We start from the raw sequence: 26014 nt of genomic DNA on the forward strand, positions 1-26014 counted from the left end.
TTTATTTGCCATGGATTGTGCTTTGTATGCCTCTTTGTATGATTTGGTTGGTGATGAATGTAACATGACACGTGTTTGTGAAAATGCCTCTATGAGTGTTAATCCTCATAAGTGTGATGACATGTTATTTGAATCTATGGGTGTTGTTGACAAACTCTTGAAGAAAAATGCTAAGAAGTTTCAAAAGAATTTGAGCAAGTTATTTTGTGAAAAGGATGATTTGATAGCTAAGCTCAATGAATCCAACAAATTGGTTGAGAAATATAAAAAACTTGATGAAATTTCTCTTGAAAAGCTGAAAGAGTTTGAATGTTTGAATATGGACTTGGATGCTAAACTTGTTTTGTCTAACAAACTTGTTGATGATCTTAAATGTGAAAATGAATCTCTTAAGATGCATGCCAAGTGTTTGATTGCTGAACCTATTGTTAAAAAGGATGAAAATATTTGTTGCAATCATGTTGCTGTACCCGATTTTGTGCCTAGTGTGTGTTCTTCCTTAAAGGACAAATCGGTGTACATTCCTCCACATAAAAGAAATCAAATGGTAGAGAGAAAGGCTGTTAAGTCAAAGCCTCTGTTTAGGTCTCAATCTAAGGTTTTGAATGGGTCTAAGTTTGTTCCAACTTGCCACCATTGTGGTGTGATCGGTCATATAAGACCTCAATGCTCCAAGTTGAAAAGGGAACAAAACAATGTTGCTAGATCTCTTCCTAAAAAACCTAGTAGACCTAAACGCATTGTTTGTCACCATTGTGGTGCCTTTGGTCATCTAAGACCTCAATACTCTAAGTTTCATGCTTTTAAAAGAATTAAAAGAAAAGAGAAACTTGAGCTTCATGGAAGTTGTGCTAAAAAGAGTAAACCGGTTTTGAGTGAAAATAGCATGTTGTTAAACAAAGTGTTTAATGCTCTTAACTCCTTGACTATGTGCATCTTCGGTTCTCATTCTTCTAACCCTCGTCTCACTTCTCTTGAGAAACTCATTCCAAACAATCATTCTGTTTGGATGAGGAAGGGTTCCTATAGTTGAGCTTTTGCTCTTTTGGTCCTTGATCTTATTCTTTCGATCTTTGTAGGACCCTTCATGCATTAAATGTCATATCTTCATGCATTTTGTGCATCTTGCATTTATTTGTATGCATTGTTTTGTTTTTTATCTTACTTTTATGTTTTTGTTTTGTGTGAGTAAAAAATATGAAACCACATAAAAAGTGAAAAATTCAAAAAGTTTGATCGTATTTGTTTGAGCACATATCACATGTGAGTTTGGCCTTGTACCTTTGTACAAATGGCTTTGTGATTTTCGAGCTTAGCTTGTTATTTTTGCACTTATATCTTTGTGGGAAAAATCTTGACATCTTTGTGTGATTGTTGTAAATCGATCTTCAAGCTTGTCATGAATGATTAGTCAATAGTCATGTTGGTTTTGATACTTGCGTAGACTTGTGCTTATATCTCTTCCCACTTTTTTATTTTTATTGCTTAAAGAGTTCAATAAATGTAAATCTCAAAATGAAAAGAGATAATGAGCTGCAAAAGCCGTCGCACATACTAGTATTCGACTAGGAAAAAGGGAAAGCGACTTGTATTGAAAATGTTTGATGCCCAAAAGCCAAAGGCTTGTTCATCAAATTAAAATATCGAAAATTTCAGGCATCAATCTCAAAAATGAGATGTATTGCTCAAAATGAGTTGTATTGATTCAAAATGATCAATTGATATGAATTGTAAGAAGCCAAATGAAAAGCTTCAATCTTATGTAATCATTTTCTTGTGGGAGGTCATATATGTTCATTTCTATAATTGAGATAGACCACTTGACTTAGTACTAGTTGTGTATGACTTGATTGAATTGATCATTGAAACTTCATTTTAGACTAAGGACTATTCCACATTTGATACACACACACAACACATATGCCTAATGTTCAATAAATGTCTTATTCATTTGTTAGATTGTACTTGTCTAAATGTGAGGTGTGTGTGCTCAATCATATATGGTTCAATCCAAAAAGATTTTTGATCATTTTATATGTTTTTGGAAGTGATTTTTATCACTCTTTGTGTTCATGTTTAGTGTTTACTTTGTTTTTCATTGTTTAAACATGTTCGGTATTAAAAAACAGGTGTCAGAGTTTTTCGCGGCTCAGCTGGCGACTCGCCAGTCGTGAAACCCCAGTCGCGAGTTCATCCAAAAGCTTTTGGCGACTCACTCGCGGCTTGCTCGCGACTCACGAAAATTTCGTGACTGAACCTCGCGACTCGCCCAGTCGCGAAATGCCCAGAAATAGCTTTTTAAAGGGTTTTTTTGTGGGAAACTTGTTTTAAACCTCTCCCATCCTTTCTAAAACCCCTCTTTCAATATTTTTACATCAAAACCCAACCAATTTGAATGGTTTTTCATTCCATTAACATTTCTAAGGTAATTATAAATTCTTTTCATTAATTTTGATCCTTGGATTATGTTTTGGAGAGTTTTGTGCTCTTGGTTGGGATTTTTATCATAGGGGTTGGGAAAACTTAATTTTTGTCAAATTTCTTCATGGGTTTGGTTTCTTTTGCTGATTTACATTGGATGTTGGCCTCTTGTGGCAAAAAGAACATGTATTAAGGGTGGATTTCATGATGTTCATGCATTGTTTCACATTATTGTTCATAGTGTGCATGCTAGGTGTTTGATAAAATGCCTCTTAGACATTTTCTCGCTTGTTTGGACTCCGATGAGTACCAAACTTTGGGGTTTCTCATATTTCCTCATTAGGAACATGTTTGGTTCATTGGTTGTGTATTTAACACACCTTGCCATACATGTGCATTTTTATGCATTGGTTATGCATTGCACATAGCCACCTCTTACACACACCTTTGCTACCCTTGTCATGCATTGGTCTAGACCTTGCTTCTTCATCCTAGCATGTCATGTCTACCTTATACTCTGTAGCATTTTACATTGTCTTAGGTTTGAGCTTCATTTTCTCATTCTTCTCGCACCCCTCATGCATCATTAGCATTGTTCGTACCTTCATCTCTTGCCCTCATTTCTTCTTGAGCCTTTGTCTATTCCTGATAAAAAGGGGGAGAGTATACTCTAGAGAGTATACTGGAGTGTTTTGTCATTTTTATATGACTTTTGTGCACATCCTTAAGGGGAGAAATTCTATTTCTCATGCACATTTGTAGGGGGAGAAATATTCCATAGGAGAGATGCATATACCAAGGGGGAGAAGACATTGAGATAATAAGAAAACTTTGTTTTGTTTGTTTCTCTTTATGTTTGTTTTCTTGTATTTCATCATGTTTGTGTTTTGGACATGCATATATCGCTATGCTATTGTGCTCCTTAGAATGCATGTTCGGATGATCATTTGCTTTGCTATGTGATCATTGTAGTCATTTCTATATGACTATTTTGGTGTTTGATCAAGTTGCTCACATGTTTCACATCATGTTTACTTGATCGCAATTTACTTGTTACATTATACTTGTCCTTTTATTACTTGCTTTACCTTGAGGGTCTAATGTGTTTTGTGCAAGTGTTTCAGGTTACAAGTATATATATTCCAAGTGCATCACAGCTTCTCATCATTTTGAAGGGGAGAAATTTTAAGCATTTTTAGTTTATACTGTTTAAGTTTATATTCAATATTTTGTGGTTTGTACCCACGTTGCTTATGTAAGCTTTTTGGGTTATGTTATGTTTTTATGCATATCTGTAGGCTTTATGATTTGCACCATGCTTTATGCAGCCTGTTATGCTTTGTTTAAATAAGTACTTCTATCCAAATGTTATGCATTTTCTGGTTAAGTACTGTCACTCTTGTGCCCTTGTAGAATTGTTCCTAGATGCATATATTTAGTGTATTGTGCATTGGTTGAGTGTTGGGCATGCAAGTGACTTGCATTGAGCTTGTTAGCTTGTTTGTTCAAGTGTTCATTCCAAGTGTGAATGAGCATTGTGGTCACTACCTTGTAGTGATTGCTTGGTTGATTAAGCCATGGTTTGTTTCTTAACTCTATCTTTGCTTAATCACATATTGCCTGTTTCATATGCATTTCATGCTTTTCTACATACAATGATCATGGTGTATTGTTGTGTTTCAGGAGTTTCATGTTCATATGATTCAAGTGCTTCACAACTTCTAGATTTAGGTGTGAGTGAGTTTTGCCATTGTTTCCAAACTCACGTTTAAGTCTAGAGTCTGTTTTAGGGTGTTTTGTCATGGAATAGCCAAAAGGGGAGATTGTAAGGTTGAATTTAATCAACCATGTGTTGGCTTTATTCTGTGACAAATTTGCTTGTAATACAACACTTAGAAACCCTGTATTTAGGTGTGAATCATGTATGGGTAGTGTGTAAGAGAGTGTGAAGAAATGCTCAAGACTGTGCAGTGAAGCAGGAGCTCGCGGCTGGATCTCGCGGGAGGCTCACGGCTTGCAAGCCGCCAAAAGTTGCACGCGCGCAGAGCATGCAGGGGAGCTGAACAGTCATGCCAGCTGGAGCACCACAGGACAAAAATCTAAACTGGCCATTCAGTAGCTCGCGGCTTGAACCCGCGACTAAGTCAAGTCGCGAGGTCAAGTCTCCAGCCAACCCTAGTGTGGAAAAACTGACTCTTCGCATTCCATTCTCACACCAATATAAGTACCCCTCATTCCCACAAAATATGTGTGGCTATTCAGAAAGAAAAACCCTAAGAGTGGTTTCTTCAAAACACCCACCCAATTAGAGAGAGCTACTCATTCTTAGAGAGAAATCTTTGTAGTTTCTTCTCATTCCCTCTCTCATTGTCATACCTATTGAGAGGAGATTTCTTTCCAAACACTACCCACACCCATTTAGAGTGTTGAGTGTTTTTGGAGCTTTGGGAAGCATTGGAAGATGCCTAGGATGGCGAATGCTATGGATTATAGTGGAATCCGGTAAGCTAGAAAAGAAAAAGGTTCGGCGCAACCTCGTTGGAGCAAGAAGCTTGGAGGGCTTAGGTACATTGGGTAGATTAGGCTTGGAGGGTCTATTGCTGTTCATGTATCGCAACTACATTTTCTAGTGGATTATTGACCGCTTGGAGGGCGGCGGAGAGGTTTTACGTTGAGGGCTTCGGTTTCCTCTTCAATAACACATCGTGTGTTGTCCTTGTGTTTGCATCTCTCTTCCCTTTATCTTTGCCCTTTATTTTCTACTGTGGATGTGTTTTTAATTGGCTTAGATTGTTTACCAATTCTGTTTAAAGCTTTTGTTCATTTTCCGCACACTAGTTATTTGACATAAAGCATGAATTGGTTATTTTGTAATTGGGGGTCTAAATGTTTAAGGGTGTTTTATACACATATTGAACTTTCAAATGGCTACCCAATCTTAGACCCTAGGAGTAGTTTTGGTATCAGATCAACTAAAATTTAGAAATCAAGTAAAAGGAATTGGTTGATGAATATCCTTTCATTATTGCTTTCAGTTGTAGGGCTAGCCCATCATATGACCTTTGAAAATAAATGCACTGGTTCCATGTTCATTCACTATCATTCCCAACGAATTATTAGGATTTGTTTTCTATAATCTTATGCATTTGCTATGTATCTGCAAGGTCCATTGTTGCCATCGCTTCTCAATTGGAGGTAAGGTTGAAATATTTTGATGAAGCCCCTATTGAAAATGAAGATTGTTCTAATTCTTCACAATCCTTATTGGTTTAGGCCCCTTATTGTTTGTTCTAGAACAGGATCATCTAATATTTGGAACTTGCAAACTTTTGTGATGATGGGGATGACTGTGTGTTATTTGTTCCCTGATTATATCAAATTCTTTACTCTCTTTTATCTTGAAGCTGTATGATTGGGTGGGAAGTGCTTACTAGATTCTTCTTTTTGCATTACGAATTGATTAGTTAGAGTAGTCATCATTTGTGGAATGACCATTTATATTTCCTTTGTTTTATATGGTATTTTGATATCAGTTCAATTTTGTTGTTTTATAAAATTTATAATAAATATGTTTAGGAAACTGTTGGTGTCCTGTTCTATCACAATCAAGTCTTTGGATCTCCTTTGCAGGCTAAAGTTACCATTTCAAAGCTAACAAGGGAGAGGAGTTCAAGCATTCAAGATATAAGAGTCTAACAAAGAGAAACTTGTAACTTCTTGAACTCCATTCTTTTCTTATAGTTTCTTTTAGTATGCTTAAAGTCAGTGAGTTCTGCCATAAGCATTGCAATGCTTCATCTTTTTTCCCCTTCTAGTGCAACGGGATTTATCAATTATAAAAATCTTATATGTTCACTATCTGCATATCAATGAGTATTAAATTTATTAAAAGGTTTTAGGTCCTGCCTCTTTCTGTAGAGACCTGTAGCTCGTATGTCCCCAATTTCTTTTAGCATCTATGAATTCCTCCTTTGCTTTACCCAAAAAAAAAAAGAAAAAAGGATGGTATAGCTTTGAGTACTTTTAAATTTTTAATAGCACCTCTAAGAAGAATGACTCAGATGAAAAGAAAATGGATTTTTGACCCAGATGGAGAACTTTTCTTCAAGAACTGCCTTCAATTTGTCTTTCTCATGGTGCTGAGTTTGTGATTCTGAGAATCTCATTACTTTGTCTGTGGGAGAAGATCCTATTATTATATGTTGGTGCAAACACAATAATAATGGAAACAACACAAAGAGAAACTGAATAACATGCTGAATATTATTAATTTGAAGAGATGAACACAGCACTATTTGGACTGAGGTGCGACACTCGTTCTCTTTAAGGAGATTCAAGCCCTTGGTTGGCTAATCTTTGTAACTAGTGCAGACCTTCTCTAACTTATCTCCCTCAAGATACAACAGCCCAACAAATGTTGTATGACTAGAACGACCTCTGTACAAAGTGTTCAAGCCCAAAGCTCCACTAGAAAGAACACCTTTCTTTGGCCCGAAATTTTTCAAGTATTTAGGAATATTATTGAATTCACCTTCTCACACAATACTCTTTGCTTTTAACTATTTCTCTTCATTCACTCTTGATATGAAATTAGTCCATAGCATAGCTATATATATAGTCTTCCAACCCTTCACATAACCTACATGTTATTTATTAATTTGGAAAACTTCTCTTAATTTATTTAATCTAACTTACATACAAGTAACTCTTTCTTTAACAAATTATAACTCATCTCTTTATTCATCTTCAATTATTTTGAGTTTCAACATATTTAATTTAAAATGTACTAACATTATGCATACAAGGTTTTTGTATTAGGGTGTATAGTGTATCTCTATTAAATATTAATAGATGTGGTGGCTTTGCTTATCCTTAATAAATCTCCCTAGTGTAATGAACCCAAACGTACTATGAGGTGTAATTTTTGTAATCACATTTGTTAGGACATATGTGATTCACTTGTTAGGAACATATGTCACTATTTTATGTAATTGGCTTATCCTTTGACAAAACGCACTTTACTTGTATTTGGGTAGATCTAGGATGTGTTTAATACTCCAAGAAACTATGTTTCAATATCAAGTGTTAAAGACATGCAAGTATGTCCAAGATTCAAACTGAAGAAGTGTTGTTCGTTAAATCTTGACAGCTAGCTATCCATTGAGCTTAAGAAGCTATTCCAGTCCCGTGGCTCGACAGCTGCTCGACAGCATCTCGACAAATAGGTATTTGTCGAGCTTTATGAAAAACAGAATTCCAGTTCTGTGTTTGACTCTAATTCGTGATTATGTGTTTGAGCTTTCTTTTCTTCTAATCCTAGACATATAAAAGGATTATTTTAAGGGCCGTCAAAGTGTACACAAGTTGCACAAGTATTGAGCAAAGTTTGTATAAGCAATTTGTAACCAGAGACAAAATTTTGCCCTAATTCATCATTCTTGTGAAGAAGTTGCTGTGTATGTGCACCGTAGGGTTTTGTGACCAAGCATCTTCTTGATCTTCATCGTTGGGATGAATTGAAGAACTTTGCAGCCAACAACCTTCTCTAGTTGGTGATTGAAGTCACGTACTAGGATCCGCGCATTGGTTAGTCACTTACTTGGGAGCCGTGCATCAAAAGGGGAAATTGTCACTACAGAACAAGTCCAATTAGGTATTGGGGTAAGGGTTCAACTGTAGGTTGGTATAAGGTACTAGGATTCCTTTACTTGTAACCGTTTGTTTTGATAATAGTGGAATTTTGGATGTGGTGACCTGAAAATCACCCGGTGGGGTTTTTGCCGTTAGGTTTTCCCCATTCGTAAACAAATCACCGTGCTATTTATTTTCCGCTGCATAATTAGTTTATTGGTGATTTGTTTGTGCTACCACGCGTTTGCATGATTAATTAACTTAATTAATTCACTTGGCTAAATTAATTGGTTAATTTATCACAAGGGGTCAATTCGTTTTTGGCCTATCAACATTGTTAGCCTCGTAATCAAGAATAGTTAAGTTAGTTGTAAGATTGCAAGAGGTGGAGCCAAGTTGGTTACAAGTTGTTGGTTGCTTATTTGGCTAATAAGATTTGCAAGCAACTTCTATAAACACTTGTAATCCATAGTCTTAGAGATTTTGTTATTCTAGAAACTTGGTGAAGAATCAGGAAGCATACGGGAGGATTTGTGGAACAGTTTGTGATTTGCCTATTGCTGTGGCACTTTAGGAATAGGCTGTACTGAAGGGCTCGAAAACAACTTGTTATCTATCATTTATGGAGCAATTAGCTCCTAGTGCAACTGCTGCAGAATAAAGAGTGCGAGTAGATGGCAGAGTTGTGACAAGTTGGGAACTTGGCACTACCATGTAGTTTATTGTTGCATTGGTTGAGCAATTGTATGGGAATGAGAAATCTAAAGAGGTTTATGAGCCATTGGTTATACTTTCCAACCATGGGGATGAATGTGCCATAAACCGAACTAAATCTAGTGGAGTGAACATTTGATTATTTTCCCAAGATTTTGAGGAAATGGAAACTGCAATAATCATTAATATTCTTCCACAAACAAAAGCAAATGTTGTGGTGGCCTCTGTTGAGGATAAACTAAAAATTCTTGCTTCTTGTAATGTTGTGGAGGACACTTACAATCTCAAGTTAGTTAGTTAGTGGTAAGATTTCAAGAGGTGTGGAGCCAAGTTGGTTATTTGGCTAATAAGAATGGGAAATGTTAATAGACGCCTTAGTTTAGGAAAAAATTTTATAAATATTTTATGGAATAAGAATGGGAAATGTTAATAGATGCCTTAGTTTAGGAAAAAATTTTATAAATATTTTATGGGAAAATGATAAAGAAATTAATTTTTTTAACGGCTTTTTATATTTCCCATGAGAGTGATGTCAAAACTTTACTTTACTAAAACGGTTTATTAACAATTATCCTAAGTGAACTCATTAACATGACCCAATAAGAATTCCAAGAAACTTGTATAAATGCAATCCATAGCCTTTTAGCATTGAAGTAAGATGCAACTTTCTCACTTTCTTTCTCGATTTTCCTGTTCTACTCTTCTTTGTGGAGCGCGACTACTTAGAATTACATCAATTCTCATTCATTTTTCATAGAAACTAGTGGGCTCATTACATCTAGTCTCTACCCAGCATTGCTTGATCAGTTAGATTTTTATATTATTGATAGAGAGAGCAAATCTTGAACATCAAGGAAAAACATTCTGATGATGATTTGGCATTGGATTTGTAAATATTATTTTTTAATTTATTCTTCTAAAACTTGCTTCATTTGCATCCACTACGGTGTGCCTTTTCAAGTATCTAAAGAGCAGGTGATACCTTTAATTCAAAAACAACAAAAGAGAGAGTCAATAATGTACTGGTCTGTTTCATAACATTATATATAGCGTAGTATTACATATTAGACTGTACAAAGTGAACTCCTAGGCTATGCGTTTGACTGATTGCAGCAATGTAGTCAACTTTTTCTATGATGTGCAAATGCTTCACTTACCCCCCTCAATGACTGTCTTATCGCTTTACTTTGTATTAAACATGTCATTTACTTCTTAGTTGTGGCATTTGCATTTTTCTTTCTCCTTATCTTGTAGGCAGAATTAAGTAGAAGAGGAGAGATCAGAGGAGACTCTCAAGAGTTGGATTTCCTCTTCATTTGTTTGTATGGTGGCCATCTCCAGTGTTGTGCTTGGATACCTTTTACACCCTTTAACACTTCATAAAGCATCAACACTATATGATTAATTCCTAGCTAGTTAATTAGAGATATAGGTATAAGAATCTCTTCCTAATTATAAATTTTCAGAGGTATTTTAGTCAGTATGTTCTTTCTAGCCAATTTACTCGGAATGGAATATAACTTACATGATAAGTGTGCTGTGTCTGTGAGTATACTAGTTTTTTTTTAATTTTCACTCTGGCTACCAAAATTTTATTGAGCGGTTAGGCATGGTTTTTCAATTCATTATCAGCTCTTTACTCAACACCACCTTTCACTACCACCACAAGCACAACCACCTTCTACTCTTCTTTTATCATATATATATATATATATATATATATATATATATACACTGGCTACACGAAGAAAAATATAAGTCAAATATGGTTATTTGACATCTTAAAATAAAAATCTGTTGTGTAAATACTAAATAAACTAATAGGAAAAAGATTAGTTGGGAGGAAGTAAACCTTTAATTTAAACAAATGGAACTAATTGTTTAATTTAAGTTCCATCTAAAAAAAAAATATTGTTTAATTTAAATTAAATAGTTTTCCATTCCCAACCAAAGCCAAGCATGTAGCCCACCTGTAATTGAAGTGGACTCAAAGACCTCCCATGGGTGGAGGTTTCTTAAGGTCTATTTGGATTGAGGGAGAGGGAGGAGGAGTAGAGTAGATTTAGACCAAAATTAGCTCATTTTTAGCCAACTTTATTCTACTCCCCTTTGATCCTCCTCCTTTCCCCTCCATCCAAATGGGCTGAAAGTTCAAATAGTGTAATAAACACCCTTGAACGTTTAGACCCCCAATTACAAAATAACCAATTCAAGCTTTATGACAAACAACTAGTGTGCGGAAAATGAACATAAGCTATAAACAGAATTGGAAATCAATCTAAGCCAATTATAAATCACATCTACAGCAGAAAATAAAAGGCAAAGATAAAGGGAAGAGAGATGCAAACACAAGGACAACACACGATGTGTTATCGAAGAGGAAACCAAAGTCCTCGGCGTAAAACCTCTCCGCCGCCCTCCAAGCGGTCAATAATCCACTAGAAAATGTAGTTAGGATACATGAACAGCAATAGACCCTCCAAGCCTAATCTACCCGATGTACCTAAGCCCTCCAAGCTTCTTGCTACAACGAGGTTGCGCCAAACCTTTTTCTTTTCTAGCTTACCGGATTCCGCTATAATCCATAGCATCCACCATCCTTGGCATCTTCCAATGCTTCCCAAAACTCCAAAAACACTCAACACTCTGAATGGGTGTGGATAGTGTTTGGATAGAAATCTTCTCTCAATAGGTATGACAATGAGAGAGGGAATGAGAAGAGACTACAAAGATTTCTCTCTAAGAATGAGTAGCTCTCTCTAATTGGGTGGGTGTTTTGAAGAAACCTCTCTTAGGGTTTTTCTTTCTGAATAGCCACGCATATTTTGTGGGAATGAAGGGTATTTATACTGGTGTGAGAATGGAATGCGAAGAGTCAGATTTTCTAAAACAGGGTTGGCTGGCGACTTGACCTCGCGACTTGACTGAGTCGCGAGTTCAAGCCACGAGCTAACTGAGTGGCCAGTCTGGATTTTTGTCTTGTAGTGCTCTAGCTGGCATGACTGTTCAGCTCCCCTGCATGCTCTGCGTGTGTGCTGCTTCTGGCGGCTTGAAGCCGCGAGTCACCTGCGAGATCCAGCCGCAAGTCCCTGCTTCACTGCACAGTCTTGAGCATTTCTTCACACTCTCTCACACACTACCCTTACATGATTCCCACCTAAATACAGGGTTTCTAAGTGCTGTATTACAAGCAAATATGTCACGGAATAAAGCCAACACATGGTTGATTAAATTCAACCTTACATGGGCCATTAGTTTAAGAGCCCAGCCAAGCCCACCCTTAATCATGCACCTAATGGAATCATGTGATGGTTTTGAAAAGGATTAGGAAGAGAAACAGTTGTTAAACAACCACTATGGTCCGACAAAGTCACTTGAACATCAAATAAAGATGGTTTTCAAATGTAAGCCACAAATCTATTATAATTACGGTTGTAAGTGAGCTCTATTATAAATAGGGTTATAAATGAACTAAGTCAATTATTAAAAATTCAGAATTGTCCATTTAGTTTTATTTTGAATGAAAGTCAACACTACCTATTTGAGTTATATAGATAAAATGATTTTCATTTATGAACTTATTAAAATTAGATTTGTTAATATTGTATCTTTAAAATTTGAGTATTTATATTATCAATAAATCATAAATACTAATTTGATATCTTAAGAATTTATTTATAAAATTACAAAATTTACTATTAATTTATATAAATATATTTTTATATAAGTATAGATGTAATATATAATATTATGTATGTTTAAATCTAATTTCTTTGTTTACAAATACATTATAATATTTGTGAATTGGTTAAAAGCTAAAAGCTGATTGCTTTAACGTTTAGATTTTTTGAAATAAACTAGATTTTAATTTTTTTTTTCACACATTTAACATAAAAAACTATATCTGTGATCAATACTATATAAATAAACTATCGAAAATAAGTCACTACCAAACATACACTTATCTTATAATTAAGTATAAATTTACAAGCAAACATTATTGGATAATTTACAGCCATGCCAGAAACTTGTCAAAGAAAGAAACTAGTGTGAATCTGATGGCTCATATTGGGTGGTGGATCGTACTAACCATATCTTTGGTTTTTGGGTTAAAATGTTAGGTATGTACGTGCGAGTGAAGTTCTGTATTGAATAATGATAAGAAGAATGAGTAGAGATGGTATATTGGACACAAAAAACACCTACAAAGCCCACACATAGAATCTTGATGATATTGGAAAAAGGCCCAACAAAGGATATTTGTCAATAGTGCTAAACAATAATGATAGTGAGGTGTGGAGTTGACACGTGGAGGCCCATGGATGATGCACTAGTAAATGAAAAAGCTCATTTAGGCAAAGGGAAGTAAGTGTGACTTGTTCATGGCCCACAGAGAGATAAAGACTCATAGATAAGGGAGAGATTGTTGGGTATACACATGTTAGTGAAGTCCCACTTGAGTAATGATGACAAAAATAAGTAGTTAATATAACAGTAGCTTGTAACTCATGTATACGCATGGATAAATTTAAAAATAAACACAATTTTTTATCATAATAATAAACACAATTAATCAAACTATTAGAAAAAATAAATGTAATTAGATGCATGTTAAAATTCTTGCTTAAGTTTCACACTATTACTTATGATCATTTTTATTCTAATTTTTAATAAGATAGAACATATGGTGATTTTTGTTAAGTAGATATATGATTGGTTTTTATACTTTATTTTTTATAGTTCATTAATATTGAACTCTTAGAATTTTTCACTCATTAACTCACTTGATACAAAAATTAAAAATTTTAAGAAGACACATGGCACAAAATTAGCCCATAATTGAAATTTAATTAAATTTTCTCTCAACTTTTGCCTTTTATATATATATATATATAATTTAGCACATATTCATTAGACTTAGACCTTTTGAGTTAAAGTGTGTCTCTATATATTAAGAAGATTCAGAAAGTTAATTATTATGTTTTTTACTTCCAAAAATACCCCTAATTTAATTAACTTATCTTTATTTCTAAAACATAAAAATGAGGTTAAAACTATAAATTGACAAAAATTAAAAACAGCCAAAACTACCCCAGGTTCTATAAAACTTCCCACTACCCCATGTTCTATAAAAAAAAAAAAAAAAAAAAAAAAAAAAAAAAAAAAAAAAAAAAAAAAAAAAAAACCTACCCCAAGTTCCTATTAAAAATAAAAATAAAAACTATCTTAAAAAAAAGTCATTTTTTTACTTCAAAAAATGTCAAAAATACCCCTAATCTAATTAAATAATTCTTATTCTTAAAAAATAAAAATTAGATTTAAAATTCTATTTCAAAAAAATTAAAAAAAAAAAAAAAAAAAAAACTATCAAGGTAACTTTTTTCCTAAAAATTAACAGACTCTTTGTTTAAATATATCTCATGCATGTTTAATTCATTTTTTCCTAAAAACTAGCATATACTAAACCTAGCGGTTTACTTCATTTGAAATTCTAAATTTTAGTTTCTTAAAAATCCTTTCCTATATAACCTCACTAACAATAGATAAATTCAAATTGAAAAATTACATTAAACTCAAAATAAAAAATAAAAAAAGAGTTTCATCGCATATGCGGAGGTCGTGTGATGCGGCTAGTATTAATTATTCATGAAAGCTCTCAAATGTATTTATCTCCCCAGCACAAAAATCATACTATTACCTTTATATTATTATTATTATTATTATTATTTGGATTTTTATTGTGGTGGGATCCGGTTAGTCACATCATTTCTCTTTGAGTAATGCTAGAAACACATAAAATGACACAACTTGTGTCACTATTCGCCAACATGGTGAGTTGTAAGTGATAGAAATGTGATGGTGAGTCCTTGTAGTGCAAGTTGTGTCATTTTATATGTTCCTAGCATTAATTTTTCTCTTTTATTTGTGCCTTTTTATTTTGATCAGTTGTTTGTGTTTTTTTTTTTTTTTTTTTTTTTTTTTTTTTTTTTTTTTTCTTTTGGGTAATTTATTAATGAGTAATTTTAGTACCATGTAAAATGTCATCAATTATTCTGCATAGTAGAGTATAACTGGTTGTTTGTCATTTTCATATAAACTCACCATTTTTTCTTTACCATTCACATTTTGTCATGTGAATATAGTTGTAACAAAAATTTTGGTTTACAATGTAGTCCTAGAATTTTTGTTTATGGATGCGTAGTTTCCACCCTTTCTTCCATGAATTTTCAGTTTGACTTGTTTTTCATCTTCTATGATTCATTCTTCACGCTCTACGTTCTGCCTACTTCCCTACCCTTCCCGCTTCATTGCAAAACTTTGATCTGGGTCTTCGTGTTCAAGGCTACTAACTGTTCATTCGCTTTGGACTCTTAAATCAGAGGAGTAAAGAGAGGTAAGTGTTTCTACTGTCCATCTTTACTTTCTTTTACAAATTTGTTGCAGTGACCACTTTTACTTGTAAATTATTACCATCCAAATTCCTTATATGATATTTTATTCCTGCTTCGCATTTGTTCTTGTGACCCTAAACCTATTGTACCTAACAGCGTATGATTTCTATATGTTTGATAATTTCACCCTTGGATAATTGGATTCCAATTTATATATCTTGCTAGTAGCATAGCCTTGTTATTTATTGTAGCTAACTTTCAATACCTTTGCATTGGTTTTCTTTTTATTTATAAAACTACGTACCTTTGTGTTGGTAAATTCACACTTGGTTAATAATATTAGTTAAGACTTTGCTCCTATCAAGAAGTGGGTAATTTCTCCCAACATGTACCGTAGAATAAAAGGCTTATTGCAGACAATATTGTTTTGTTTTGGTAATTTTGAAAGAGTTGCAAATACAAATTAAATGGGTACGATAGAAAAAACTATCCCTAAGTTTGGGTTGACGCCGGATGATATAATTTTTATTTTAAAAAAAATATCCAGTTTTACCAGTAATTCTTAAGTACTTTTGGAGCACAGAGAATGATGCTCCCTCTTCTCACATTCATAATAGGGTCCATTTATGGTAGAGTTCGCCACAAATATGAGAGAAGATGGCACAATTTATTCAAATTTTAGAAGTACCTAAGAATTTTCCCAATTTTACAAGTGATTTTTTTGAACTATGAGGTCCAGAGTGTTGGGGTTAAAATTTTAAATGGAGAGTCATTGAACTATGAGTTCCAGAGTGTTGGGGTTAAAATTTTGAATAGAAAGTCAATGTGTACCAAAAAATTATAAAAATAAAATTAAAATAAAATATAGGCGAAAATGCTATTTTAGTCTTTGTATATTGGGGTCACAGACAATTTGATCCTAAATTTTGGTAACAATCAATTTAATTCCTATTATTTACAATTTGCAATTAATTTAATTTCTACTATTAACTCACTAATAGAAAATGCCTAGGTGGCAAATTGTGTATATAGTTGGCAAACTTAAATCTGACGTAACTAATAAAATAAGAGAAATGTCCACAACATTTTCATAACAAATTCTAAGTGGTGGGTTGTTATTGGTTGTTATGGGTAATTTAAGTTGTAGATTCAAATTAGAACCAATAACAACTTACCACTTATGATTTGTTGTGAAAATATTGTGAACGTAGCACTCCTCATAAATATAATAAATTTTTTAAACAAAATAAAAAATTCCATGTCAACATTTAAAGGGAAAAAGAAAAAAAATATATTTCTTACGCTTTGCTTGTTTCAGCATAAATGTTTTCTGGAAAATGGTTCATTTTCCAAAGAGCATTTTCTAGAAAACTGTATCATTTTCCAGTGTTTGGTAACGACCTTGAAAATGAGCTTAAGAATGTTTTCTGGTGTTTGATATGCAAATTTTTATTTTTATTTTTTATATTTCTTATGTAATTTAAAACATGTGTATTATGTAAACCAACTAATGTAATCAATATATATATATATATATAAAAGAATTTGGTTTTCATACTAAAATTTTGACAATAGATACAATCAAAATTAGTTGTCAAATTTTTATGATCTTTACCGCTCATCTTGCTCATATATATGGACAATAACGTCCATACATACATACATACATACATATATATATATATATATATATATATATATATATATATATATATATATCAACCATTTGTCTATATACATAAAATTGTCATAGGAACATCTTTAATAAGTACAAGTAACAATAACTTTGAAAACCTTCTGGAAAATAATAAACTTTCATCAATTTTCCCATATTTTCACACGAAACCAAACGAGGAAAAACATAACTTTGAAGCCTAGCGTACTATATTCAGAGTGACATTCTGCTTTGGCATATCATCAAGCACTTACAACGCCTCCACTAAACAACCAAATATGTCGCACATTACGGCAAAAATATTCCCAATACAAAAATTAAAATTTTCTAACCTAGGTATAATCCAATCTTGACCTTGACTGGGATATAATTCAAAAATATATAACTTCGACCTTTTGCATTATCATCGATGAGACCAAGAAATGGGTCCGATGTTGATTTTTTCTACTAGATCAGTAGAACGAAAAATCTTCAATCTTCTTGAATCTCCATGACAGTGGTGGCATCCTCAGATCTTAGGCTCAGATATTTCTCTAATTTTTTGTCTTTTTGTTTGTAAATCTGAGTAGATTAGAGCCAAGTTTGTGAAACAATTCTTTGTAAATCCGAGCTAATGGGTGTTTTAAGATCTGTATAATTAGTTGTAAAAAACATGAGTTATTGATTTCCAGAACATGAAAGAACTTTTGTGGGAAATTATTTTGTTTTGTTTTTTCACGCATTTTTTTAATGTTTATTATTATTTTTTTTAAAATTTTGTTAACTACATCAACACTAAGTGTGCTAGCTATGCACACCATTTACCGCGTACATATTTTTTGTTGGGCAAAACTTAGATATAGTACTTTAGGTATGGTACCTTAGGTACCCCTTTTTAAATTAAAACACCTATCCACTTACTTAATAGTGAAACTACCGTTTTCTTCTCTGTTTATTTCTTTTCCTTCTTTTATTTTTTCCTTGTTTCAGACTTTCTGACTATTGAACTCCCGCCAAAAACTCAACACTCCTACCGTTCTCTCTCTCCCTTTCTGTTCTTCTCTTTCTCTCTTTCTTTTCTTCTCTCTTGCTCAGATTAGATGAAATAGACGAATCCAGCTCTTTGAATTCTCTATCTCACTCTGTTTTTGCAGATTGGTTGGCTGGCACTAAGAAAATTCGTTGGTATGTATTGGATGAATCTCATTATAGGTTTTCAATTCTAGTTGCTGGGTTTGTGTTATTTTGAGGTTTGGTAGAGCTTTTCTTTGTTGATTATGATCTAGGTATCAATTTTTATTATAGGGTCTGTGTTATTATTGCTTTGGTTTGTTTTGATTTGGGTTTTCAATTCTAGCTGCTGGGTTTGTGTAATTTTGAGGTTTGGTAGAGTTTTCCTTTTCCTATTTCTAATAAATGTTTCAATTTTGGTTAATAGGCCTGTCTTAGTATTGCTTTGGTTAATTTTGATTTGGGTTTTCAATTATAGTATCTGAGTTTGTGTTATTTTGAGGTTCGAAAGAGTTTTCCTTTGGCTATTTCTGATGAAGGCTTCAATTTTGGTTAATGGGTCTGTCTTAGTATTGCTTTGGTTAATTTTAATATGGGGTTTCAATTCTAGTTTCTGGGTTTGTGTTATTTTGAGGTTTGGAAGAGTTTTCCAATGGCCGAGTTCACCTTGATGAAGCTGAGTTCTAGGTTTTTTTTTTTTTTTTTTTTTTTTTTTTTTTTTTTTTTATGTTTGTCTTTGGCGTCTGATTAATAGTTCAATCAGAAATTTGAAATTGGAAAGGCAAAAGATTCTTAGAACAACAATCATATACTAGTCTTAGAGAATTAAATTTAAATATCTTTTTTTTTTTTTTTTTTGAGAAACCAGATCAAGGACCTGGGCATTTTATTGAAAAGAACTGACAAAATCAATGAACATCCAAACTAACTAAGGGGGCAATGTCTGCTGGCACATCATGAAGCCAAACCTGTGCCCCAACAATAAGCTTAGCTTTTTTGGCCAAAGCATCAGCTACTGAATTACAATGTCGATTAACAAAACTAAATTCTACAAACTGAAAAACCGTAGAAAGCATGCATATATCATCCAAAATATTGTTGAAAGTAGCAAATGCACCCACACCGTGTAGAAGGGCATTAATGATAACCGCTGAATCACCTTCAAACACTACTCTAGTAATACCCAGTTCCAGAGCAAATTGGACAGCCTTCAAACATGCTAAGGCTTCAAGATCAGCCACTGAATGGGCCATGGGAATGGAAGAGGACAGAGCACCTTCAACTTCACCTGCATTGTTACGGATAATGACACCAATGCCCGCCTTACTTAATCGACGAAACACCGTAGCATCGAAATTTATCTTTAAGCAATGATGATCCGGAGGACACCACTGCTGACTGGGAGGAGGACGAACTGGAATTTGCTCTTCTATCTGAGCTTGCAAAAATTCCTGCAAGTAATTTCCTGCTTTGCTGCATATACTATCCACGGGCAATGGGGGGCGCCCAAAATGAACAGCATTCCTTCTATTCCAGAGGAACCACGCACTGGTCACAAAAATCTCAGCTCTGAATTCTTCTCCGCAGGACAAGAATCCAGCTAGTAACTAGATAAAGGAGGCAGGCTGTGGCGGTGCGGTTTGACGAATCCACTCCAAGGTCGACCAAGCTCCTTTGATGGTTTCGCAGCACCATATTGCATGGAGAGCGTCTTCAGGGTAATTTTGGCACTGAGCACAGATCGGACTAGGTACAATGCTGCGTCGGTGAAGATTGACTAGAGTAGGCAGAGCATTATTGCATATTCTCCACGCAAAATGCCTTATTTTGTTAGGTACCCGAAGCTGCCAGATGCCTTCCCAGAATTTTTTCTGGCTATCCAGATTTGATCCACTTGCACTAGTAGAGATATCACAAGAAACCAGTAGTTTATAAGCACTACAAGATGTAAACATACCAGATGGTGTGTGTGCCCAAATAATGCGATCATCAGGGCTTCGAGAGCTCAATGGAATACCCAAGATAATGTCAGCTTCATGGGGTAGAAATAGTTGCTGCACAACCTCTGTTCTCCAAGCTACTCTATCTGGATCAATCAAAGAACTCACTTTCACATCCGGGGACATAGAAGGAAGGGGAGAAATGACTGAACAGTTAGCATGTCCAGGCAGCCACCTATCCTCCTTAATACGCAATGCCTCCCCTGTCCCAATACGCCAAACCATACCTTTTCGAATCACGTCTCTAGCACCAATAATGCTCTTCCATGCGTAAGAACCAAAACTGGATTCTTTTGCATCTAAGATGGAGCAATCCGGAAAGAACCATGCCTTAAAGACACGGTGACAAAGAGAATCAGTGTTATTGATCATTCTCCAGACTTGTTTAGCCAATAAGGCATCGTTAAAATTTTCATTCTCTCTAAAACCTAGACCACCCATTTCTTTGGCTTCACATAATCGTTCCCATTTTACCTAGTGGGTTTTCCGATGCTCTCCACTATACCCCTACCAAAATTTGCGAATCATGCTTTCCAGATCCCTTACAAGGCCCTTGGGAAGTTTAAAGCAACACATGGTGTAAGTCGGGATCGCCTGAATTACTGACTTAATCAGCACTTCCCTACCCGCCTGAGACAGTAATTTTTCTTTCCACCCTTGAAGCTTTTTCCATACCATTTCTTTGATGTAGATGATGCTTTGTTTTTTTGCCCTACCCACCAATGCCGGCAAACCAAAATATTTCTCAAATTGACGAATAGAAGGAACACCCAAAACCTGTTGAATCTGGACCTGGACCTCATGAGGACCCTCTCTCATAAATAGCCAGAATATCCAGAATCTTCTGGCACTCAGCTTCTTTAGCACTGCAAAACAGCACACTATCATCTGCAAAGAATAAGTGAGAGACTTTTGGTCCATTCCTACAAATGGCCACACCCCTGATATGCCCCTCCATTTCAGCTTTATTCAACAGACTTTGTAAACCCATGGCACACATAAGGAAAAGATAGGGTGACAGTGGATCTCCTTGACGTAGACCACGACTAGGTTTGATATTACCCACAGGCTGACCATTCACCATAACCAAATAGGTTACAGTGCTAATACAAGACATAATGAGAGACACCATCCTTTCCCCCAGCCCAAGATGCCGCATAGCCCACTCCAGGAATTCCCATTCTACCCTGTCATAAGCCTTACTTATATCAAGCTTCAAAGCCATCTGGCCCACCTTCCCAATGGTTTTCCTTTTAAGGTAGTGAAGAGTTTCAAAGGCCATAAGTACATTATCCGATATAAGTCTACCTGATAAAAATGCACTCTGAGTTTCCGGAATAGCACAAGCAAGGAATTTTTTCAAACGATTCACCAAAACCTTAGAAAACAGTTTATAAACCACATTACACAAATTGATAGGGCGAAAATCTGCCACTTTCTTAGGGTGTTTTACTTTTGGGATTAAAGCAATAAAAGTGGAGTTTAACGACTCAGGGACCACACCAGAATTAAGAGCATTAAGCACCACAGACGTAACATCTCTACCCACAATGTGCCAAAAAGATTTATAAAAGATAGGAGACATACCATCAGGTCCAGGGGCGGTAAGAGGGGCCATTTGATCAAGAGCAAGCTTAACCTCACCAGCTTGGAAGTCACGACCTAACAACCTTGCATCCTCCTCAGATATGGCCGAGTGAACACCACCCAAAATTTCCTCAAATCCTGAAGGATTGGATGTAGTAAAGATGTCCCTGAAATAATCCTCAATGATGCCTCCCATTCGGCGCTCATCCTCTCTCCACACCCTATCATTGTCCTCCAAACCTGTAATAAAATTTCTCTGGTTCCTCTAATTAGCACGGCAATGGAAAAACCGTGAGTTGCTATCACCTTCCTTGAGCCAAGCATTCCGGGACCGCTACTTCCACATGCATTCTTCCCTATTTTTCAGCCTTTGGATTTCTTCCCTCAACATGTAGATTCTCCTTGGGTTTCGATAGCTACCACCTTCTTCTGCCTCCTGCAATTCTTTAAGTTTCTTTTGTAAAGAGTTACGGACATACCCAAAACAATTTTTGTTCCATACCTTCAAATTATTTTGACAAGCCACAATCTTTTTTTGAAATCCCCAGACCGATTCAGACACAGCGTGTTCACCCCAAGCATCTTTAATCACCGATTCACAGGAAAGGTCTTTTAACCACATTGCTTCAAAACGAAACGGTTTGCCCCTTCTATAAAAACGCTTATACTCAGAGTCTAGGCAAAGTGGCAATGGCTTATGATCAGAATGGAAAGCATCTAAATGGTGAATACGGGTAGTAGGGAACCGTAAAATCCAATCAATGGTAGCTACCCCTGTATCCAGCCGAATCCAGGTATTTTAATCACCCGACCTACGATTACACCAAGTGAAAGGGTAACCATTGAAGCCAAGATCTTTCAGTCTACAGTAGTCCAAGGCATCCCTGAAACTCTACATTTGTCTCTCTGGCCTATCCAACCAACCCAGTTTCTCATCAGCAAACAAAATTTCATTGAAATCCCTCATACATACCTAAGGCAAGGTTGAACGGCGACTCAACTCTCAAAGTAAAGACCAGGAGTTTTCCCGACTGGCAGTCTCAGGATCTCCATAGAAACCTGTGAAACGCCAGGTGTCACGCCCCAAACCCGACACCCGGATTTGTGACCATGACCGGCATGCTAATATCAAGTTTAAACCTGATATTAACAATAACCAACTTAACTTTTACAAAACTTTTCCAAAAGCTTCTCTTTTTGAATCTCAGAATAATTTTCTTGTTTCTTTACGTAAATGATATAACCTTTCACTTGACATTCAGAGCATCTACACTGTACTCAAAATATAACATAATCCACCAATCATTTAATTTCCACACTTTCACATAATACATCTCTTAATACTTTAAGGTATACACTTTCATTAGATCCTAAAATGAACAATGCTACAAATCTAAACATCATATTGCTAATTTAGGATCTATACATATAAAACTAAACCAGCTCCTTCCAAAACTCGACTAAGGCTCCCTCTGCTCCAAAATAAAACCTGCTAACTGAAAGAGTGGAAGGGGTGAGCTACACAGCTCAGTAAAGGTAAGATATATGAGAATTCAATAAGGATGCATGTAAATCAGATCATTTCATTCTATGAATATTCGAATAAGAGAACATCTTTCCATGCATATTATTTTATACTATTCATAATAATAGTTTATACGCTCTTCATAGAAAATAATTGTTCTCCTTTTTCTTATCAGGTTAATATTACCAAAACCTTTCAGATTAAACTTCTTTCATTTCCTACAAAGTCACCATATATACATTCTTATTACAAAATAATCATTTTAACTTAAATCAACTAATCGGCAACTTTGTATTAACTAGAAGCTTCTTGACCCAATAAGAAAACCTCTTTCCGAAAATGTTATAACTTTCATAGTCATAAAACTTAACATTTCATAAAAACAGATATCTGATAACCTTTAAACATAAACTTGTACTTTCATCAGAAACTTTATCTTTATACCACAATAGAACTTCAGAAACTTTAATCTTTAATGAATAGCTTTCTTTTCATCAGAAACTTCTTATTTTCATGAGAGCTTTTAACTTTTCATGATGCATTTAAACAAAATAATTCTCTCATGATTAATAACATAACGTAGCTGTTCATATCATATTGGTTAGTCCATATCTGATAAGCTGTACAGAGAATGCCTCATCACATATGGGTGCCCCCGTGTGTATGATATTGTCCCCTTTGGGAGGCCTGATGGCACATCCCCTCCAGGTTTTGTTCCTCCCCGCCGTCCGTACACATTGGGGAGAAGGCCTTAGTCAGATTAGAGTTACGGGCAACCCCATTTCCTCTACTTTAAATGGCCTAGAGTTACGGGCAGCCCCATTTCCTCTACTTTAAATGGCCAAACATATAACATTTTTCCATGGAAAGCTAGTAATTAACCCCTACTAGCCGAGTTCAGATTACCAGAGGACATAACCCGAAAACATTTCATACTTTACATCATACTGAAATTTCTTCTTTTGCATAACATTTCATAATCATAGCATTTCCGTTCTTTTCATTAAACATCATGTTCGTGGAACTAGTAATAGCATCAATATGCTTAATCATATACATAAGTTTTTCGAAAGCTCACGAACATATCTTTGTCAGAATAATGAATATATGCCATATCTCTAATCAAAAACATTTTAATGCATAATATACTTTAAAATAACCTCATGACTTACCAAATGCCCATATAACTTATCCCTTACCTGAAAGAAGAGGAACCGAGAGCCTAAAGTCGAAGGAGCTTAGACTTGGATACTGGCAACATCTAAACCAAATATCAAAACTTATCACTATTCATTACTCCTTATCATAAACTTACACATTCATCTCAAAACCTATCTTTTATAATCAAGGAAAATCCTATTCCCACCTCAACGAGGTTCCCACGAACATGGTATGCACACATCAACAAATAATGTACCAAACCAAAGAAAACCATCATTCTCATATCTTTAGAAAAGCCAACTTCATTTCAAAAGATGCTTTGAGATTAGGGTAATAATGCATGCATAAATATAAGATCTTTTAAGCATGTTCGTGTAACTATATACATTCATATGATAGCATACAACACGTCGGGCAAAACAGCTTCATAAATACAACCGTTGCATGATTTAGACCCCCTCCCTTGAGTACTAAACCTCAAAACAAGTTACACAAAAATTAATCTATGATCAAGACATATCAAAAGGTAAGCATATTAAATTATAGCTCAAAACATTCACCCTAACTTGAGAATTAAATCCACAAAGTTAGGCATGTCCCTTACTGTTCACTGTTCTATTCCAGCAGCATATGCCCCATTTGTAAAATACAAACGGGCTATCAAAACACATCCAATTGTCACGAAATTTTATAGAACCACTCCCCTGTATGTCCAGTATATACCATAAAATTTTCGGAGTCAAATCATAAATCCATGATTTACTAAAAATCACGCAAGACAGCATACTCAAATCTGTCCTGACAGAATTTCATGCAACTTATAAATTAAACCATTATTTTTATATTAATCCAAATGCTGTAAGACCAATTCAATAACATCCATAAGTATCTTAGGTTCCATAGGAATTATCCCTAGCATTCAAATTCACTATATACAATTTAATACATAATTTTCTTGTAGTAAACATCAAATCTGTCACAGAGACAGCTTCAGTATATAATCTTACAAAATCATCACCAAATAGCAATAGGTCTTAATTTAATTTGGGTATTTTTATACCTATAATATACATATTAAAATACCCTAATAAGCATTCAATAGACCACAATATCATCAATATTTCAAGTAACTATAACAGAATCACCAATTCAACTTCCAAAAACAGAGTAGAGAACAAAGAGGGAAATTAAGCAAATAATTATACTATCCAAATACACAAAATCAGATGAGGTTTAACTTACTTACCTACACACTTTGAAGATGAAACCTTAGGGTTAATTGTTTGATTTCTTCTTTAAAGAAACTAAAATTTTTGGTGAGAAAGGAAGGGAGAGATGTTGCCGTGTAAGGAAGGAAGAAGAAAGAAGAACAAAGAAAGGGGAAATAGAGAAAGAAGAAAAGCAGCTGCTGGACTTCAGAAGCAGCCAAGAAAATCAGAAAAGTAAGAAGACTTTTGGGGCTTGGATACGTGTATGGATAGGGAAAAACAAATATCACACCCACTCTTTCCAAACTTTCTTGCATTATATATATATATATATATGTATATAATATTTGCATTCACACTTACTTTTCTACAAAAAAATAATATCACTTTGCATATATATATATATATATATATATATATATATACCTCACAACTTAACCACCTAATATAGTTTTGTACATGCTAAATATATATTTATAATACAAAATAGTCATTTCAATTATTTATAATCTTTAAAATTCTTATTCAATGACATTATAAAATAATATGTTTATTAAACACTCTTATATTAATTTTTGTAAGTAAGTGGCTTAAAATATTAATAATACATAACCACTTAAACACATAGTTTAATTATAAAAAATTGGGTCAGGGTGTTACACCAGGCGTCATCCGTTCCATGGTTGATAAAAGCATCTATGTGGCGATTT

The 26014-nt window shown here is 34.7% G+C and overlaps 1 protein-coding gene and 1 long non-coding RNA gene across 2 annotated transcripts; both read right to left on the minus strand.

The window, feature by feature from the left end:
• Window positions 1-18731: 18731 nt before the first annotated feature.
• Window positions 18732-20264, minus strand: LOC115979763. Its single transcript, XM_031101824.1, has 2 exons — window positions 19781-20264; window positions 18732-19399 (listed from the first exon to the last, which is right to left on the minus strand). Exons 1-2 carry the CDS (start codon window positions 20262-20264, stop codon window positions 18732-18734), a joined length of 1152 nt encoding a protein of 383 aa, XP_030957684.1.
• A 2465-nt stretch (window positions 20265-22729) lies between these two features.
• LOC115981791 lies at window positions 22730-25592 on the minus strand. The gene is made up of 3 exons (XR_004089457.1): window positions 25343-25592; window positions 24108-24196; window positions 22730-22906 (listed from the first exon to the last, which is right to left on the minus strand). It is a non-coding gene; the product is annotated as an uncharacterized LOC115981791 (long non-coding RNA).
• Between the last annotated feature and the right edge of the window lie 422 nt (window positions 25593-26014).

This window comes from Quercus lobata, chromosome 3, assembly GCF_001633185.2.
Source record: "Quercus lobata isolate SW786 chromosome 3, ValleyOak3.0 Primary Assembly, whole genome shotgun sequence".
Taxonomy (NCBI): domain Eukaryota; kingdom Viridiplantae; phylum Streptophyta; class Magnoliopsida; order Fagales; family Fagaceae; genus Quercus; species Quercus lobata.